Source organism: Pocillopora damicornis, chromosome 6 (assembly GCF_964200805.1).
Source record: "Pocillopora damicornis chromosome 6, jaPocDami1.2, whole genome shotgun sequence".
Classification (NCBI taxonomy): Eukaryota; Metazoa; Cnidaria; class Anthozoa; order Scleractinia; family Pocilloporidae; genus Pocillopora; species Pocillopora damicornis.
In genome coordinates, this window is record NC_142675.1 from 19,616,342 (window position 1) to 19,637,500 (window position 21,159).

General features: G+C 37.1%; 2 protein-coding genes and 1 long non-coding RNA gene across 6 annotated transcripts in view; 2 read left to right on the forward strand and 1 right to left on the reverse strand.

Moving 5' to 3' along the window:
* Window positions 1-6,187: 6,187 nt before the first annotated feature.
* Window positions 6,188-10,763, reverse strand: LOC149044337 (uncharacterized). 4 transcript variants are annotated; one of them, XR_016187461.1, is made up of 4 exons: window positions 10,627-10,763; window positions 8,384-8,561; window positions 7,204-7,306; window positions 6,188-7,093 (listed from the first exon to the last, which is right to left on the reverse strand). It is a non-coding gene; the product is annotated as an uncharacterized LOC149044337 (long non-coding RNA). The 4 variants fall into 4 exon arrangements; XR_016187462.1 differs by having other exon boundaries at window positions 10,144-10,660; XR_016187463.1 differs by lacking the exon at window positions 7,204-7,306.
* LOC113675278 (uncharacterized) lies at window positions 9,606-15,264 on the forward strand. Its single transcript, XM_089208803.1, has 4 exons — window positions 9,606-9,742; window positions 10,595-10,996; window positions 11,956-12,278; window positions 13,169-15,264. Exons 2-4 carry the CDS (start codon window positions 10,610-10,612, stop codon window positions 14,616-14,618), a joined length of 2,160 nt encoding a protein of 719 aa, XP_089064929.1. The 5' UTR covers window positions 9,606-9,742; window positions 10,595-10,609; the 3' UTR covers window positions 14,619-15,264.
* Window positions 15,265-15,884: 620 nt separating this feature from the next.
* The window catches only part of LOC149044338 (tripeptidyl-peptidase 2-like), a 6,250-nt gene continuing 975 nt past the window's right edge, over window positions 15,885-21,159 (forward strand). The window contains exons 1-2 of the mRNA XM_089208813.1: window positions 15,885-16,059; window positions 21,146-21,159. The exon at window positions 21,146-21,159 is cut by the window's right edge and continues 975 nt beyond it. Of these exons, the coding sequence (XP_089064939.1) occupies window positions 15,901-16,059; window positions 21,146-21,154 (168 nt within the window). The 5' untranslated portion in view covers window positions 15,885-15,900 and the 3' untranslated portion in view covers window positions 21,155-21,159. The remainder of the gene's footprint in view (window positions 16,060-21,145) is intronic.

Sequence of the window (21,159 nt, forward strand, 5' to 3'; positions counted from 1 at the left end):
CCCGGCTATCCCACGCCAAAATGTTTTTCGCCACTTTCCGTATTTTGCTGATTGCGTTTGCCAGTGAGGAGGAGCTTGAATGCAAAAGCCAATTATTTCGGTTAGCAAACAAAACGTAGTACTATTTTTTCAGATAATGGAATTGTAATTCGCAAACGACAGAAAATGCTGTTAAAGCTTTTGTTCCGAGGAACCTAGGTGTCCATCGAATCATTATAATTATATCTTGGATGAAAAATGGTCTCACACTTTTCCCTTTCATGACCTGAAATGGAGAATCTCTCTTACGTTGAGTAAACGCCAACATATCACACGAAAGAGAGAAGAAAAAAGGAAATTTGACATGGCAGTCGGGTTTCGTTTACTGTTTGTCTTATGTGTTTGCAAGGTTTAATTTTTAAAAGGGAGCATGAATGGTGTTTTTAATTCGTGTAAGGCGATTGTCCGTCCGAATCAATACGCTTTCAATCGAGAGGAAAATGCGCTGCTAAAAAGCGATTTATTTTCGTTAATACCCTTGTGCCTTTAATATCCTGCGCCTTCATAGTAACGGATAGTAGCTTTTAACAATGCTAACGTAACGGGTGATAGCTATTGGGTTTATTTCTTGTGAACCAACTTCATTAAAATGTAAGCGAGAACAAGATGGGTTTATGCAAATCGTCTCTCAGGGCCTCCTGTAGTTCGAAATAGTCAGCAGATAACACGATAAAGCAGAAACCACGCTTGGCAAATTCATTTCACTGGCCGCGAAGTTAATTTAATTTCACCTAAACATATTACACGATTAAAAAATGATTATTAGTACGGTGTACAGCGAATTACACGTTTGTTGAAGATGATTGACTTTCACGCTTTATGTGAGAATGAATTACTGTGTGGTTTTATGTTGAGAAAAATATTCACAATGACGGAGAACAAGCGAGGCAGTTGTTCATTAGACTTCGTGTCAAAAAATTGACACCCAAATTTTGAATTTTTTAATTTTCTAAATACCGAAAAAACAATTCAGTTTTCCATTGTGGAGCGTTTTAAATTATAAACATTACTTTGTTACTTGAGTCGTGTCATTTTTCCTCTTGCAAAATATTTCTAAACTGTTTTTGAAGAAATAAAAAGGTGTTCTGCTTTTGCGAATGAAAGGAAGTAATTCAAGCTGGCAAATTCTTATTAAGGAAAGCGTGTAACTATGCCACGGGTTGAATGGAAAGCGATACGACAGAAGCCTCCCGTCGAGTGGAAAAACCACACGTCTAGAAACAAAGAACGGCGAGAAAACAATCTAAACAACAAAATATAGCATGCTCATTTTGATTTTAACACTCGTCAGGGAATCCAGTATAATTTAAGAACTTAATGCTTTTCCATTCTTCTAGTATTCGCTCCCTGCGGAGTTTGTTATCAAATTCGAAGATCGACTAAAAGCTTCCTAAGTGAATGTTTTTCTTCCAAGCAACCGGTTCGACCGTTTTATAACAAACAAAACCTTTGGTTTTGAACAAGCACCAGCATTAATTTTAGAAACATAGAATGTTACCCGATGAAAAATTCAATAGCTTAATTTCTCGGGGCGTGGTGTAGAATTTGGAGCAGGCCAAATATTTATGTTTTGCCGAAAACACTAAGGGCTCCTTCTCGCTCGCAAAATTTTATCGACGACAAATTATTTAGTCTCCACTATCTCATTAAGCATTTCGCCTCCAGCTGCAGCGAATACATCTCAAAGCGTCTTTTAATTTTGCGGCGAGGTTTATTAAAAATTGTTATACGTTGCTCGTCAAAATTACCTCGGCACACTTTGAGAATACGAAGATACTATTCAATTTTAATGCTCTCTGAGAACAATGCGAAATATTTTTCCTCATCCTCAACAGGACTTGTCAAAGAGCAAACCAAATAGATTCAAAACGAAGGGAAAACATAAGATTCAACGTTATGATACAAATGCGTTAAGCACCACGAGAAAAATCCACATGGATAATAAACACAATTTCCCTAAGCGAAACTGCAGCCATAACAATGCAAAACTAATCATAAGCTATATTAGCTATTTAATATACCCTGCATATTGTAACAAGGACCGCCGACAAGCGAAATAACTTCACATGTTAACAGAGGAATGAGTTAATAAAACAAATTGAAAATCGGAGGGGAAATTCGCGCGCGCGATGGTAGCACAATAATTTTTTTGTTTTGTTCCTGCGCCCTCCATCATTCACACGGAATGTAAATAGAAGAGCCAATAATACTATGATAGTTGATACAGGTTTCCTTTTAACTAAACCAGGATGTCTATTCGCTTGCGCTGAAGATGTGAGCAGATGGCAGATGTAAACATTAGCTACTTAAACCGCGGAAAGCAGCTCGATATAATAGTCGATTCTATCGGCGTAAACAATCTTATTGAAGGTTTGTTTACAACCTATTGGCGCGATCGCGGCATCCTCGCGTGAACGCGAGCGAACCGTTGACAATTCAACGAAAGAGCATGTCAGACTTTTTCGATAACCGATGTTTTGATATTCCGCCGACTTGTCAACGGCGAAAAGCTCATGTTCTACAATACGCACGCAATGGATAATCAAGAATCGAAATTTCCATAAAAATTCCCTTCTTTATTTGACAACTTGGCACAGAGTCCGTTTCAACCTTTTACGAAACTTTTCAATTTTCCCTATCGAAGGCACGAACGTGCTCTGCCAAAGGCCTTGAACTTAGCGTGCATTTTGCAGCCGACGTAACTCGAGAATCCGCCTAAACCGGACAAAAATACTCGACATTGCTAAATGGAAGACTTTCAAGTGGCTTTTTTTTTTTTACTGAACACACCTCACGAAAGAAATATGCCGGGAGCCTTTCACTTTGATGACAATTACGAACCCATCAGACCTGTCCTTCAACCCCTTTATACGACCTTTGCCTTTCTTCCTTGGACGAAGCCTATTTTTTTATTAACGGTTCGATGCTTTTGAATGTGTTAATGTTAATCCTTAGTTCATAATCTTGTTGGAGGTCAAGATGTGGAAATTCCAACTCGATAAGAGATCTCTTGGAACGAGCTAGACATCTGAAAGCTATTTACAACTTGAAAGAAAAACAAAAGTACAACATTAAGTTTTTCAATCGAAAATGCGATGGACGATTTCAATAATTAATGCTATGCACAAATTTTCACCCACAGAAAGACGGCTCCCCAGATGTATGATAACTTGATCGTTCAGTTAGAGCAGCAGTTCTCACAGTGTTAGAACGGCTCTAGATGTTGACTGGCTGAAAATTCGAAAGGGTATCGAAGAAATATCTCAAAATACGCCACTTTTATTCTTACTGTTGAGTGGTGTAACAAACTCATATTTAATGGTCTGCCAATCGTTATAAATCCCTCTTACATTTCGTCTCTAAACTGTACAGGCTAATTATTAAGAGGGACAAAGAAAAATACCGTATTTATTTTACAACGACCGATCAAAGCCATCAGCAATTTGGAGTTTCCAAAATAAAATTAAAAAGTTCATGAGGGAAGATAATTCTTCCAAAAACATTTCGAATAACATTAAAAAATCGCACTAATATTGATGAGAAATAAAAGACGGTAATTTTCCACATAAGCATGACAAGAATTTCGACAAGGCTTTTAAATAAAAATTTGGAAATCATGTTTTTATGTGCGAGCATTGCTCGAAGGAGAAATTTCATCCAAAATTTTCCTTTTCAATCGATGTGCTCCACGCAAACGCCTTTTTGTTTGAATGAATCGTGTGTTTGTAGTTTCAGGAAATCATCAGGCTCCAAGTTGAAAACACATTTCACAAAGAATACAAAGAGTAGTGTTTTTTACAGAGACACTTTAGAACAGGAAAAAGAAAATTCTAATTCCTTCTCGAAACTGGTATTCAATTTCAACCACAAGAAGGATATTAACTAAAACGTGTTCTTCTTACGGCTAAATTTCAATAATCTGCTTTCCTTAATTATCAGAAAGACTGATCTGTATTAGTCCTTTTAAACGCAATGCGTAAAGAAAAACACACAAATCGAAACTGAAAATAAGGGGCCTCCTAAATAAAAACAAAGATATATAGTAAACCTGAATTCATACCGATGCGAAAAGCTGCTCTCTGAAATTATTTTTTCTCTGAATTTGTCAACGCATTAGGGATCTTTCTGTCTCCAGTTTGACGAAACGCCGTTTCGTCAAATTTGGCGAGTTTCCGAATGATAATAAGCTTGTCTTTTTTACACATCGTTGACAACAAACCGGAATATTTTAATCAGGAACAAATTTATTGCCTAGTTTTTCTTCATATTAACAAATTTCGATTAAATGCAGTTTTATACCACGGAAGGGGAAATGAGGTTTCAGTATTAAAGGAAACTAGAATTTAAGAGCAATATAGAGAACGTCAAAAGATACGCACAGATTGCATGGTAATTTTTTCAGTTTTCAGGAAGAAACTTGAGAAGTTAAAGCGATAACGTTAGGCCATTTTCCTTCACAATACGCCCCCTTGGCGCAGAGATACGATATTTAAACACTAGTGCGGAAAGTCTAACAGAGAGATACGGGTATTTATTTTTTTGACGAGTAGATAAGTAAATGATTTCTTCGTCGGCTGACAAAAAAAAACAAAAACAAAAAACGAACATCTGAAAACGGTGCTTTTTTTGCGCCCGACTTTGTATGTAAAATTCGTAACGGTGACAGAGGTAAATAATGGTGAATAAAGACAGTTATAAATGTTGCCAGAAGAAAAGAAAAGCCGATAAAAATATTGCGTGATCAAGACTGCTAAAAACCACAGAAACCCAAGCAGAGCTATTAACACATAGCGGAACATTCGTCGCGACATTAAGACGTGATCTTGGCTTTTTTCCCTCATGAGACAAGGGGAAGTTGAATGGAATTTAAGAACACGACAAGAAGTGAAATGAACAAAGAAGTTTGTTTACCTCATCCAGGGGTGAAAATTTCCGCAGGCGGGACTTGTTGGCGACAGCCAGCAACAATGACTGAAGCCCCCACGAATATCTACTGCTTCATCTCGAAAGGATCATTTCTTGTCATAAGATGATTCTGAAAAGGTGGCCACGTTTTATCCACTATATTATGACCTAGATCATGGTTAAAGCTGACAAAAAGTCTTTGACATTACAGAAGAGCACTCGAAAAATATAGAAAAAAAAACTATTAGCAAGTGTTGATCGCTGAATTATCGCAAGGATGGAAGTGGACTGCCCTTGTGGCTGATAAACTTGGAAAAGCAGCGAAGGTCGAAAATGTGTAGTATGTTTTATCTGTTAGTTGTCTGGTGACCTTGAAATTTTACATTCATGAATGGCTTCTTGTCAAAACATATCTGCTCTCAGCTTCTGGGTGTTTTAGACTATTAATAAAGATGTTAAGCTGTAGTCTTGACAGATGGTTTTCTCGTCGTCAACTGCTGCAAATGAACATTCATTGTCTCCCAAAAAATTCATCAACTTAATAATGCCTTTGTAATGAGAATCGTGCCCCAGGAAGTAAGCAGGGGGTAATTTAATGTCGTGTCAGTCCTCTCAAACTGTAAAACTCTTGGATTTTACAGATTTCAGTGAAGCTTTCTCTTACAGGTAGAGAGCGCTGTTAATCCAAAGTGTAAGAGTGCAGAACTTTCATGATCTTCTCAGTGTTAATATGCTGTTGCACGAAAAAAAAAATTAAAAAAAGAGAAAAATTTCTAGGTGCCTAGCAACCATTGCGGTTATTTATTACCTGGGTTGGGGAGGAGGATCGGAGAACTGTGGTTGTGTCGCAACGAAATTTGTCTGATTTCCCCCCCATCCCTCCCCCCGAAGGCTCTGAAGTATTTTAATGATTAATTCCCCTCATTAACAGTCAACTTTCCATAGTCTCTACCTTTATATTCTTTTGGCGACGACGCACCCCCTCTCTGTTGCCCCTGAAAATCATGTAATCCCCCAAAATCCTTCTTTCCAACCCCTTCCGGCTCCAAGGCAATGAATAATAACTGGTTACTCAGACTGACGTTCTCCTCTCAGTCGCGCCATAAAAAGTCGAAGATTTGCCATCAACCACCAAGTTTTCTCGAGGCGACTGCTGACACTGGACATTCGACATACCTTCCCCTTTTCATTATGAACCGCATGTTTCTTTAAGCATTCTCATTTTTGTTAACGGCTTTATGAATCATTATATTAATTTTTTAATAGGAATTTCAACTACTTCTTCATTAATTGTATTATTGAACATAGCATTTGGAGGCTTCGCCCCCTTGCAAGTTTCCCCCATACTAGTTCGCCCCTAACTCAATTAGTTCGTCCCACCAAATATAGCAAGTCCGTCCTCTCTTTAATCTGTTCGTCCTCAAGTCTTTCTGCTCGTTTCCTTGTGGCAGTGCGTTTATCTTTTTTGACGAAATCGAAATTTATTTTCATCTTAAACAAATTTATTTTGAAACCATGAAAAAGCTCGATCAAGTTAAGATTTGATGTTGCCATGCGACTGTTCATTAAATTGATCAGAGGTGACGGAAAAGTGTGCTTAGAACATAAAAAGTTGCAAGAGGGGCAACTAGGTGTGTCACTGGTATTCTCACCACATTTTGACGTCATCTGTGATCTATTACTGAACAAACGCAGGGCATCTTGGGATCTATTTATTTCATGTTAAAAAAAAAAGTGAGATGTTGCTTACTGATACGTCATCTATGCGTCTTTTCCCCAAATAGGTCATCAATGGGAACCAATCCGGCAAAAGGCGTGTGTAATTCAGCTCATCATATTCCTAGCTGTATCAAATCACACGCAACTGCTTTGAACTTGGATTGATTTCAACTTATCTAAAAATGTCTTCAGTTGAGCAGGACTTGAAGAACCTTCATGTGTTATTTTTAGGAAAGACGATTTCCGTACAGGGGAAAAGCAACTTTTTATTGACCCATCTCAATTCCATCATGACAAGCTCGTTGGATTGTAGTTTCTTTTCTGGTCCACCGCTGTAGCCTTCGTCCGACAAGTATGACTTCCGGTCAGGAAACCGGAAAGAAGGAGGTGAGTAAAGCAGCCGACTATGCCTGGACAGCTGATGGAGGTGCTGCAACAGACACAACAGCCTAAAAGTGAGTCCCATGACAAGAGGCTCCTATGGACGTAAACATCATGAGGTGTGGAAGAGAAAGAGTGCAAGGAAGTCATTGTTCTTACTCTGCGGCACCACATGCTTTCTCAAGAATTTTAGTTCTTGGCAGCTGCAAATTTTAAAGACTGAAAGAGTTCGCCGAAGAAGGGTAAGAGACAATGTTTTGTCCTATGAAACAGAAAAAAAAATTAAATCTGAGTATGTTATTCTTTTAATTAATTGACACAAACCAGGTAGGCCTTCGCTATGCAAAAGTGACTTAAACCCGTTATCATAATCGACGGTCTGACTGTCTTCCTTGGTTTTCAATGGAAAACCGGATAATTAATGTCTAAATTAGAGCGCTTTTTGATGCAGTGTCATAAATCAAAACCAAATTAATCATGACGGCCAATCAGAGGAAAGAAAAAATACCTCTAGGAGCTAATAAGAACTCAAAGTAAAAGTAACCAAACCGCCTAAAGCGCGGGAAAACGCGGGCGACCAAAGCGCGTTTGGTTTTAGTTTTGCATCTGAGTGGTTGCATGAGAAAGTGGCGCAAGTTTTCTAATCCGATCACAGGGCAAATTAAAGCAAAGCCAATGCAATCTTGGACTACTTTCGACGCTTAATTAAAAATTGCTGCAATCTATGTAGTCATTCATTAATTTTAATTAATATCCGATTGTTCAAATTGGCTTAAAATGTAAACTCAAAGATGCAATCTTGACCTAGAGTCAGTACCAATATTGATGTAGGCGCAAGGGTACCTTCATACTTAAGGGTGGGACTTACAGCGCCCTCAGGAAGTCTGTAATGAGTTTAAGACCTTTTTGGCGAGGCATTTGTCAAAGGAAGCAGATCGGGAGCATCGAATACTAAGAATAAGCACAAGTCGATTCTTTGTCGCGTGGCGTCTGTGTTGTGCTTAAGATAGTTCTCCGACTTGCCTGTAGTTTGCAATGTCAATACAACATCAGACGGAAAAGTGATGAGGATAAAGGAAAATTCGAATCAGGGAATCATCAGTTGATTCAATACAAAGTTCTCAGAACTAGCATCAATAAAAGTTGTATGGCAGACAATAAGGAGAATTACCGATGAGATCTTGGAGTGAAAGGGTAAATTCTGCCCAAAGTGCTCTGCCTGCTCGATCTTAAGGGCAGAGGCACCTCGAAACAGAACGATACTGTATTTTTTAATTTCGAAATAACAGAAAGCAATAATTGGGATATAGTCATTAGCCTCATTAATTTGTATCGCTACCGTAGATTCCGAGAAATCTGTACCATTCGCTGTTCCTTCCGTAGTTGATCCATTTAGCCATTGAGACAGCTGGCGAAGGAATCTCACTTGCGTTCAATCGAAGGATGTAGCCATAACAGAGATAAGCAGTGGAGCAGACTTCCCTTTTTTAAGTGGTCGGTGAGAATTCAGCACAGGTCTATGAAAAAAGTTCAGTTAGAAAACTGAAGGAGAACCTTAAAGCACCAGAAGAGGGCTCGATCAAAAGCTGGCTCTCACATTATCTTAAGAAGTGTGCATGTCCCGACCTTTTTTTTTAATAAGTTTATATACTGAGTCGAACTGAGACTTCTTTGCTCATCACTTTCCAATATGGCCTGAGTATCAGACATCCATGGGAACGGGGCGTGGACGGAGCGAGAGGGAGAGGAAGGCCTTTCCTTCTTTTCCTTTCCCCCAACTCTCACCCTCTCGGAAAGTTTGACACTCTGGCCATTTTATGTATGATGTGCACTAATCTTGAACCAAGATCCTACCGTGCGACTGTTACAACCGTGTGGCCATGTAAGGACTGGGTACGAGACTGGGTACAACCCTTTGATTTCAATTGCAATGTCGTAAACACTCCATTAGATGAGCTTTAAGTTGAACTTACTGCGGTAACGACAGAACAAATGATATGCAATATTGTCGATCTGATTCAATTAAAAATCTCTGTTAACAATGTAATAGCTGCACTTAGAGTGACAAAATTCGACAATCAACTGTAAATTTGTTTCGCGATTAAGCCGTCTTAAAAAAGTTTTTTAGTCGAAAACGGATCCTTTACGAATTTATGAAAAATTTATTCTAATTTTTGCCACTTTCGTTAATTTATAATTTTCAATGCACAGAGGTGGGTCTGGGGGGGGGGAAGGCTAGAGGCCTTCCAGTCCCTACCCCTGCACAGCCTCTGGAGCTTCGCGCTGATTACAGTCCGACTCTTTTATTGGGCTCCCTCCTGCTGCTGAGTACCTGATCGAGTAATGAATTGTACTTCGTGTCTTCCCTATCTAGTGTCCAGTTCTCCAGTCTACAGGTACTCAGTAACGCTTTAATTCGCCGATCCTAACACCATTGATCGTCATTTCGGTGGCTTTTTTCATAGTGAACAAATACTTATTTTGTGATGTATCGTAGGAAGACTGGGAATGACACAGTTTCAGCCTTGTCTCCGGTGGACTGAAAAGCCTGGGAATGAGTGTGATATCGATTCGCGCCAAATTCATCTTTTTCACGTTCAGTTGCACTTTCGGTTTGGTTATCAGTAAGTGAAACTTTGACGCTCTTGGCGAAAATTGCAGTTACTTTGCTTTCTTGGCGGGCGAACTTCTTGAAGCAGTGAGTAATACCTAATTTATCTTTTATTTCGCGAAAGATCGATCAATTAGGAATGAAATGTTGATTGAACAACAGATCAGATCGACAGATTGAAACGGTGAATGAAATCGAAAGTGATCCAATCGCCGTTTTCTCGAGTGTGGTTTCATTTCGCAAGCAGTGACTCTTTGTAGCGTTTAAACGGATACAAACGCTATTATGTAGAATGGAAATAACGCCTAATTGTAGAGAACTTCTTGAAGCTTGTTGAATTTTGATGAATGCCCGGAAAATGTAGGGCGGTGTTTAATATGCTCGAAATTTCCAGAAGGCATGTCGAAAAGATTTTCAGTTGAACTTAACCGAACTAAACTATGGGTTGTGTTCGACTGAAATCGATCAATTAAGTTTAGATAACTTACTTTAGAGATCTGGCAGGAAATTTAACTTTCATTTGGCGTTGAAGACAAAGAATTCTTCCTTGCAGATCATTTCTTGAAATCAACGCCAACAGGGTGTTAACACGATACGTGTGATCATTGTTTTGTGTTCTTCAGCATGGCACTTTACTTTCCTAGAGCCTCTCTCTACCCAGGAGCTGAAATTGTTAGAAGAAAACATTCGGGAGAACCTGAAAAGTAACCAGCGATGGACTGATATCCCAGTAGTCCTATTTTTTTCATGTTATTGAAACCAGTGTAAGACTTCGCCGCATTGGCCACTTCGCTCGTGAAAGGCTCTGCCCTGTGTTTACCTTACCTAGTACCTATCGCTTACTTAATGGCCAGAGTGTAACTCAAACCAACTGATCTGTAGTTTAAGAATGCTTGCTATTAGGCTAATACATACCCTACCCTTGGCTATATTTTATAGAAATCAACAGACAAAATGCCGGGTGTACCTACCGTTAGAACTGGGTGCCAAAATGACCTCAATGATAAGCGAGAGAGAAACTGGGACGATGAGGTGACTGATCTTCTGGATAATGAATATCAAGACTGGAGACACCCATCAAGAACATATATGGTCCCATGTGTGTTCCCATGCAAAGAACGTGAACTGAATGATGGAGAGCAAACAGAAAAGATGTTTTTTGACCTGTTACAAGGGTTTGGAGAGAGTCGTTCAGAAAAAATGTTTGTTATTCACTCTTACAATTTTGCGGAGTTGGTTTCTGAATGGAATAAGAAATCAAAAAGAAGGGAAGAGAAGTGGCTGATTGGAGAGCATGATTTTGTTGTTATTCATCACCAGTGGGGAATCATATTTTTCCAGGTAACAGAAAGTATTATGTAAATAGAATAAGAGAGATGGTTAGTTTTGAGCTTGGTAAAGAAATAGAGAAAGGTTCTTGTGACCAGACGAAAAACATCTTTCTCTAGAAAGTATTATTATCCAGAAGAAATGTATTTATTGTTAGACTGACTTACCTACTCAGTATAAGATATTTGTATTTAAAGCAGTTTCTAATATTAGTTTACTCATTCATAATTGAGTTTTCTTTTAATGTTTATATGATTTGCAAAGCCCAATCAGTAAAACTTGTTTGCAAATCCTTTTATTTCTTTACCCATTCTTGGAAAGCTTTTTACATAAAATAGCCAGGTTTGACAATCTGCTGCTTTTAAGGGTGTTGAAGTGAACTCATTGTCAGTATAGATGAGATAAAAAATATATTTAACTTCAAAGAGCCAAATTGTAGTGATGTCCTCCTATATTTTAGATCATTTAGCAAAATAATTAGCTAATTACATTTACTGCCAGTTTCAAAGCTCCAACTCTGAATCTATTCTCTTTAAAGAGAACTTCCAGGTGTTTAAGAGAACATAACTTGACATCATTTAACCTGTCATTGTATTAAGCAGTCACCCTGTATTATGCAGTCAGTTGTCAGTCTATAATTTTTTCCCTTTCCATCTTTATTAAGTGGTCACCTCTACTGTGAAGAAAATAGTGTGTCTTGTGGAAAATATCATCTTACACAGGCTACCTCTAAAAAAAACATGGAAAATATCTGTAAAGCTTGTAACATATAGGTTAAGAAATTTTTTTTTTTCACAGTAGGTGCATGCAAGCCTCTAAACACAAAACTGTTTGCTTAACTAAATTACCAGAAATGTCTAGAGAACAGCATAGAGAATATGGATACTGATGTTAGGGTGCAAAGGGAAAGTACAGGTGAGACTGTATGTATGGTTATATGATTTTAAGTTCCAAGAATTTCGTTTTTGCAGGTGAAGGCAGCAGATAAAACAAGTGGTAAATTTGCCCAAGCAGCTAAACAAATTGAGAAAGACAAGAAATCTTTACAAGCTTTTATTGAGGAGAATGTCCAGCGCAGAAAGAAAAGAAAAATTGACCATGAGTTACTTTCCACATACCCAGGGTTTGTTGTTATGCCAAACTGCCCACGTCCAGATGACTCAGGTGTAAACCCTTCTAATGGTGTCTTCAAGGAGGATTGTGAAAATGTGAAGGCATTTTCTGAGTGGTGGGACAAAAAAGTCAAGAGGGAGACAGGTTTTGATCAAGAACTGTTTGAATACCTTGTCATGCGGTGAGTTACAAGAATATATAATTTATGCTTTCTGTTTTTTCTATGTTGTGGTTGGTTCAAATATCTTATAATTTGATCCTGTAGTCTGATTAATAATTAATTGACCAATTATTGGTCAATGCTTGAGGTCCTCAGAAGGGCTGTTTGAGAGTGGTGACTGATGATTTGACAACCTTAACAGAAGTCATCATTGGAGTCTAGTGAAGAGTTGTTATTCATTGAGTATTATAAGTTGGGTTGATTGTTCAGTTGGCCAGGGTGTTATTGGCCATAAGACTCATGGCAAAAGTGGGTCCTGATTGGTCAGTTTACACTGTACATGTGTCGGTAATGTCAGGTCATTCTGCATGGTTTGTTTGTGTAATTGTAACTGTTATGTACAAGTGGTTTTCATGGTGCCATTATATGTTGACATCTGTGGACATGATTCTGTCTTAACTCTTTAACTCCCATGAGTGACCAAGACAGAATTTCTCCTTACAATATCAATACAATATCAAGCAGACAATTGATGAGAATAAAGAAAAATGTTAATTAGGGAATTATTAGTTGATCCAATACCAAATTCTCCAAACTTACATCACAGGAACTATATGAAAGATGGTAAGGAGAATTACTAATAAGATCTTGGGAGTTGGAGGGTTAAGTTAGTGAACTAGCTTTCCAGATTTTGGCATTAAAGCATTGTTTAGAGTCCCAGTCAATGGTCTTGTGTGTAGGTTGATAATATTCAGCAAAGTGATTGTTGACAGTTGCTTTATGAAGGAGGCTTGGCATTTGGAGCACTGCTCCTGAGCTCTAGTTTAATCCATAGGAGGGGCTACTTAATTTCAATATTTTTTGTAAGGACAAAAAAGATTGCTTCCTAAAACACTTCTCAAAAATTGCAGCTTTGTTGGAATGTCACACAGCATTCCTTATACCCTCAGCAAGTCAATTGATCAAAACAAAGAGGTGCTAGAGATGTTCACAACGGAGCAGTTGTCAGTAATGTTGAATTCAGTGCCAGAGCAATGGATAACAGGCCCAGCTGGTAGTGGAAAGACATGGCTACTGATGAAAAAAGTATTAATGCTTGCTCAGAATGCACTCTTGCGGGGCACTGAAGAAAAAATACTTGTGGCCTGTTACAACAGGCCATTGTTCATGATGTTTGCCAAAGTGTTTGAAGATAAGTTGATCAGCTTTCTGAAATCTGGAGAGTTAAAGGAAGTAGTTGAAGTGAAAACTTTTCAGTCACTTCTCTTTGACATAACTGGGTCCAGATGTGGTGACTCTGATCAAGAGAAAGAGAAATATGTTGCCCAAGCATTGGAAGTTTTAGAGCAAGGATCTGTGTTTACTCAACAGTATGATCATGTATTTGTTGACGAATGCCAAGACCTTCGTGGTAACAGATGGCCAACCCTTTTTAAGAGGTTGCTTAAGGATGAGGATGATGATTGCTTATTTGGTGAACCCAAACACATCTGGTTCTTTTATGATACCAATCAGCATCTTAGCCCTTCTGAAGAGCAGTACACACAGCACTGGAAATCAATAAGGAGAGGCTTGAAGCTCACCAAAGTTCTCAGAAGCACTGAAAGTGTCTTTGATCAGTCAAAGAAGTACTTTGGGGCCAACAATTCCAATGCAGAACCTATCAAGTTAGGGCACCGTGTACGTGGACTAGAAATTACATGGGACAGCTCGCTGAAAAACAGAAAGGTCACAGAGGATGCTGGTGCGGCATGCATTATGAAGCAGATAAAAAAGCTCCGCAGAAACAAAGTTGATAACAAGGACATCTGCATTCTGACAGAAAATGTAGATATTCGAGATGGTATCAGTTCAGAACTCAATAATATGGGAATTGAGACTCAAAATGCGGAAGACCTGTTTCTATACAATTCACCTGAAAACAAAGTAGTGGTTGAAAGCATCAGGCGCTTCAAAGGCTTGGAATCAAAAGTGGTTGTTCTTTACAACCCACGATTTTTTCAAGACACAAACTGGGTTGTGAAGAACGTTAAAGAAGTTTTATACACAGCAGTGTCCAGATGTTTTTGTTATCTCATTGTTATTACAACAAAACATGGTTGCAATACATTAAAATCAGAAAAGGGGATAAGTGAACGGATCAGCATTCATCAGAGTTCAAACAGACTGGAATCTAAGCAGAGATCACAGATGAATTCTCTCTTTAATGACTCCTTTTCAGAAGAAGACACAGAAACCCATTATGAAAGTGGCCCTTCAGAGCCAGAGTCCCCCTTCAAACGATCTTTTGAAGATGATGATGATGACAGTGATCCAAAGGACATCAAGGGCACATCAGCTAAACACTCACGTAAGGACTAGGCAAACCATCTTAACAGAAATTAGGAGCTCAAAAATTGAAATAAGGTAGTTATGGATGTAGGTAAATTGAAGTTTTAGAAGACTACTTAGAATGGGTTCTTTTAAGAGAGAAAGAGACTTGTATGTCTTACAATTGTTTTATCATCTGATACATCCTTTTATGATGAGAAATAATTGGTCCACACAGCCAAAAATTTATAAAGATTCCATAAATGTTATTAAATGGTTTACCTTGGTAATTGCTATTTGTCATTTGTTGATATAATGATGACACTTGCAATTTGTTCAGCTCCAACCTTTTGCAGGTAGCCCTTCAGATTAAGAAAAACCTCAATTTTTAAGTTTTTGCAAGTTTGCTCCAGTACATTAAGTGTTAACCTTGCAAATTTGTGCTCATTTGCACTGCTTAACCTGAACTTATGAAACTGATAATCTCTCTGAAGAAATCCATTGACTATAAGAGCTGAATAGAGATTAAGTCCTTCTATTTATCTTACAATGCATTTACTTTGGATGAGAGTACATATTGCCAGTATGTGCATGGCATCAGAAGTGACTACAAAGTGAGAGAAAATGGACAAAACTGCATTCTTAGTCTATTATTTCTACTGTCTGCTTGACATTGTATTAAAAATTATGATGCAAATCTGTAGACTGATCACTCTGTTGAGTTGAATGAGTTGAGCCGGACAAAGATATTGCTAACAGGGGTGTCATCAAGTCTGTTTCACATTCCTGAAGTGTGATTGTTATTCATATTTTGTTCCTTTTGAAACTATACCAACAATCTTACTATCTTGAGAGACTTAAAACTTGAAAATTCAGGAGGCAATGATTTTTAATCCTTTAACTTTAATTTAACTTCTCCTTACCATTGTGAGGGGGAGTAGCCAGATTGCAAAATTTGTGATGGACCAGGCCTGGTGACGGACTGAATATTCACTTCAAACATAGTTAGTAGTCTCCTCTACTAACTATGCTTCAAATGAGGGCCTAACGCGATCCCATTCCTGGGAAAATTTAAAATGAGAGACAAAATCTAGAATGGCATTAGGGTAGGGTACTGTTCCAAAGTATTCCTCGTGTCTGAAGTGTTAGAAAAACTCTAGAATGCCAATTACACTACGCTATTCAATGTTCTTACTGAATTTTTTACCCCATAAGACCTCTTCCAAGGCGTGTTGTGCTAAGCTACGAACGAAACCACCATCTACCCTCCCCCGGTTTTCATTGCCTCTGTTCCAAAATCACTGGGTCAGCGGTATTTTCATTTATTTCGAAGATGGCGGCTATCAATACCGGCGACTTTCGACACGGGCTTTTACCTAAGCGAGAAATGGGCGCAGATAGATTTTTGGCTAAGTATCCCGAGTATGATGGCCGTGGAATCGTAATCGCTGTGTTTGATACAGGAGTTGATCCGGGAGCTCCCGGTTTACAGGTAAGTTTTAGTTCCGGCAATTGTCCGGATTCAATACTCTTAAAATTTTTTTTGAGGTGTTATAACTCGATGAAAACTTAAAGGAATATTAAACCCATCTGCACTTGTCTCGGTTTCAAGTCACTATCAGTAAAACGGAGTTTATCAGGCCTTCGGAAAGTTTTAGTTTGAGAAAAGAGTTAGTTTTGTGATACCTAATTGACGTAACCTACCATTTTTCCGCATCTTCACTAACAAGTTGTCCAAGGACAAAATTTACATCGATAAGTCCACTTGTCAAACAACTCCATACTACTTTGTGGATAGGGAGACATGTTAAGGGAAAAGTCTGATGTGATGACATAAGATCAAAAGACAAATTTGTGATACAACAAAATGAGAGAACTTAGTGAAACAATATAAGGTTTCTCTGTACTCCTATTTAAAAAGTTGAAGACGGTTTTTATGTTAAATTTTAGCTATTCTCACCATTTTCCTGCAACAGGCAACCCACAGTTGCAACCCTCTGTAGTTTGAGACTTGGAAATTTTTTTTGTTAACTTTAAAATGGGAGAGGCAATTGAACAGGCTGAATTAAATACTTTGTGAAAGACTTCTGTGGTGACAATAGATGGCATTTGGCAACATAGGGAGTAGTTTCTGGCAATGTATTAGATTGTGATTTTATTGCAGTTCCACTGATTTTAGCTGTTCTTTTTTAAGTACTGTTTCTAACTCATTGTGGGATTTATTGCACTTTTGGGTGGATTTGTTATAATTTACCCCTTTTATGACATTCACACAATGATCAAATTGAAAATTGGGGTAAAGATGGCAATGGCAGGTCAGTAGGATATAATCCACCTAAACGATGAATTTCACATAATTTGCCCTGTTTTTCTAGAATTCGCTGATGAAACAAAAAATCCGGGGTAAAGATGGCATGTAGGAACTTAGCATGTTAGCTACTTGTGGATGAATTTGCAGAATTTGTCCTGTTTTTCTAGAATACATTAAAAACAAAAATCAGGGTAAAGATTGGATATGACAACTAAGGATATATTCCACTTACGGTATGAATTCTTATAACTTACTCCATTTTTGTGGAATTCATTGAAATAAAAATAGAAGATCAGGTTGAAGATTGGATATGGAAACTTAAAATGTATCCCACTTTTAGGATGAATTCTCAGAATTTACCCCCTTTTTATGATAATAAGAAAAAACGGAAAATCAGGGATGTCCTGCGTTATAATTGATTCCAATTTTAAAATGAATGGACACAATTTAGCCCATTTTCAGAATTCATTGAAAAATTCATTTGGCATGTTGGGATATATTCTCTTTATGAGATGAATTGTTCTTCTCTGAAAGTAATGGAAAATTGGGTAAAGATTCCATATAACAAGTTGGGATATGTTTCACTTGTAGAATGAATTGTCCGATTTTACCCCAATTTTATAGAATTCTTGGAAAAAGATGCAAAAAATCGGGACAAAGATTGAATATGACAAGTTAGGATGTATTCCACTTATAGGATGAATACTCAGATTTTACCCCATTTTTCTAGAATTGACTCAATAAACAGAAAATTGGGGTGAAAATTGATTATGGAAAATTAGGGTAAAGATTTGATATGGCAAAATTGGAAACTTGGAGAAGAGATGGCTCAGGGGAACTAAGGGTATTATGAATTCTCAGTGTTTACCCTGTTTTTCTAGAACTAATTCATTGAAACAAAGGAAAATTGGGGTAAAGATTTGACATGACATCTTAGGTTATGTTCCACTCACGTGATGAATTGTCAGAACTTATCCTGTTTTTCCAGAATTTGTTGAACAAATGGAAAATCAGGGTAAAGATTGGACATTGCAGGTCATGATATTAACCACTTGTGGAAAGAATTGTCAAGATTTGCCCCATTTTTCTAGAGTTAATTGAACAAATTGGGGTAAAGGTTAGATATGGAAAAGTTATGATATTATACACTTGTAGGGTGAATTGTCACAATTCACCCCATGTTTCTAGAGTTGATTGAGAAAATGGAAAATTGGGGTGAAGATTGGATTTGGCATGTTAGGATTTTTTCTACTTGCTGGATAAATTGTCAGAAATTATTTCATTTTTCAAGAATTCCTACATTCAACGAAAAATGGAAAATAGTGGATAATGTTGGATATGTCAAGTTGGGGTGTATTACATATGCAGGGTACGAGCTGTTAAATTATTTTGATTTTCGAATGCACTCAAAACATGGAAATAGGGATAAACAGATATACTGCATTTATATGTTAGATCGCTGGAATTGCACTCTTCAATTTCATAAAAGAATTTTGGGTCAGGGTAGGTGTAGGAAGGTTACCCTCAGGTGAAGTCAATAAATTTTAACCAGTACATTGTAGAATCCCCTGCGCAAAGCCTGATGATTATTTGACAAATATTACTGAGCCTGAGGAGATTTTTTGCTGGGAAAGAGAATGTAGTCTTCCCTATAAAAATATTTATCAGTCTGCAAGTTTTGGTGTTGTTTCACCATTATGATGTTCTGATTGTTGAGAGGGATCTGCATACTACTCACACCCTTAGAATTTTAGTCAATTTAGCGTTTAAAATGTTTTTAGGCAATAAGTAATCTTCCCAGAAGTTGCTGTTTACACAGATGCATGTGCATATATTGATGGCAAACTATTGATTTATCTCTGCTTGACAAGCAAAGTGTACATCTACGTAGAGGCCTATGGGTACTATGCACTGTCAGACAAAACATTGTAACAGGATAATTGAAGGGTTGAGTGCTAAAGAAACCATTTCAAAAGTATCTCATTTCAGAGAGACATCCGCCCCAAAAGTGGGATGCTCATAAGAGAAAAGAAAACAGAACCAAACCTCAGTAATTCAGATTTAATCAAATTCTTAACAGATGACAATATTAACAAGCATTACTTTCTTGTCATTATTAACATGCATCACTGAAGAAGAAAATTGAGCAAAGCTTTGTCATGGTTTATTCCTCAACAAGATATTGTAGATGAATATAAAGAGTGATTTTATCCATCTGGTGAAATTGGTCTTAAACTACTTTGCATTACAAAAATTTTTGGGTTATCTCATGTTAGCCACACACAACATGGGGTGATCCAATAATCAAACATGCATGCTGATGTCATACAGGTTTGTTTATATACTGTTTCATGGCCTAAGTAAAATCACTCTAGTTGTTCCCATTTTAATGTTCCATATAAATTTTAGCTACCTTTATCCTGCTATGATATCCTTTGTTGACAAAATTCTCTTGATAAATAGGATAAATAGGATAAATAGGATAAATAGGATAAATAGGATACACTGTAAGTGTTTGGAACAAATTAACATTTTTTTGTGTCATCTAAGTAGGAGCTATTGGTACTAAATATTTTTTGTAACTACATGTGCAAACTGTAATTAAACTAGCTCAAAATTCAAAATTACATTGCTCATCTAACAAAGAAAAATGGATAGTAATTTTTAAAAAAAAAAACTCTTCCAGTTGTACTTGAACATGCTACACTTCTATGGAAATAGATATCTTCAGTGCAAATAATTCAAGCAAATAACTTCAGGTGAAATAGTGATTTTTCAGAATTTGTGAAATATAAAGTAAACTACAGTGCACTAATATACAATAAATCCATTCTATCCTTTTACTTACTTGCAACTATTTGGCTCTAATTGTTCAATACTATTTCACAGATTACAGAAAGTAACTCTTTCTGTCCTTCCAATTTTCCCATATATACTTTTGGATGAAATAAAACAGTTGACAACAGATTGAGGAGTCAAGGCTATTTTATTTTATTTTATTCAATTAATTCATAATTGTTGGTAAGATTTCTCTTTATATGGGTTGTTGTAAATGTAAAGGTTTTAAATAAATTCTTTGCAATTTAAATGTTTGTCATTTTTTAAAAATTTTACAGCTCTGGAAATGCACTAGATGTGAAACTCTGGACCTTTACAATTCCAAAGGAAGTTTTGTGGAAAAATTCATGGGTCTGATGTGAACATGCTTAAGAGGCCACATTCTCTGTTGATGTTCTCTGGTCATGTCTAGGTACAGTTCACAAGTTGGAGCAGGGAATTTGAATATAACTTGAATTAAGCATACTTCAAAACCCAATCAAAACTGTTGGAGGGAACACATGACCTGTTAGTTATTTAATTATTAGTATTACACTGTGCCAAACAGCTTGCATCATTGATTTTATTTAAAATTACAAAAAGTCTTTCTCCTCAAGTTGCCTCCATTTCCAGTCTCTCCATATTTCATAATGATGCTGTTCTGTGATGCTCAATAAGACCCATCCATCACTATCAACTCACTCTAAGATACTTGCCACATATACAATATCAACTCTTCTGTGGTCTCATTGCTCCAAAATTCCAAGGCTCTATCCCACTTGTAATGAAAAAATCTGTCTTGACTTCCCCTTCCTTACCTGCCTACAGTAATCAAAATTTACCATTTCTTCTGTTGTTATCAGTGCACAGTACCGGTAACATCCTCTTGGAATATTTCTCCCTCCTTAGTTTGAAAAGATATTGCTTGGTGATGGCATGAAGGCCTTGGAATACCTTTCTTCATTTATTTGAATATAGCATCTGTAGGGTTGGAATCTGTGTAGAAAATCATTCTCCATTAAGAAAGAAACTCTAATGACACTCAGCTCATGAAAGACTCTTCACCAAATAGGTTTTAAAAATGCACATTTGGCCTACTTTCATCAGGTTGGTTGGACTTCTTTGCAAATGAAGTACCACTAACCAAGTATCAGTATGTTATGACAAAATGCTATAAATTAACTCAAGGGACAATGAAAATAATCTCATCCTTATGTTAACCCAACAAACAAATTTAGCAAGAAAAGAAGGAATATCAATCATTAGTTGTATTTATAATAATTTAACTTAATATTTACTGCAGACATAAGGCAATAAAAAACATCCAAAACTGGTCTTCAAAGGATACAACACAAAAGTAATAGTTATAATAATAATAATAATAATAATAATAATAATAATAATAATAATAATAATAGTGATATTAATAATAATGGTTATAAATTTCTAGGTGTACTAGAAGAC

Excerpts from the sequence above, each read along its gene's own strand:
- LOC113675278 (XM_089208803.1), top strand. The coding sequence starts at position 10,610 with ATGCCGGGTGTACCTACCGTTAGAACTGGGTGCCAAAATGACCTCAAT. Across the intron at positions 10,997-11,955 it reads GGGGAATCATATTTTTCCAG|GTGAAGGCAGCAGATAAAAC; the intron begins GTAACAGAAAGT and ends TCGTTTTTGCAG. Across the intron at positions 12,279-13,168 it reads TTTGAATACCTTGTCATGCG|CTTTGTTGGAATGTCACACA; the intron begins GTGAGTTACAAG and ends CAAAAATTGCAG.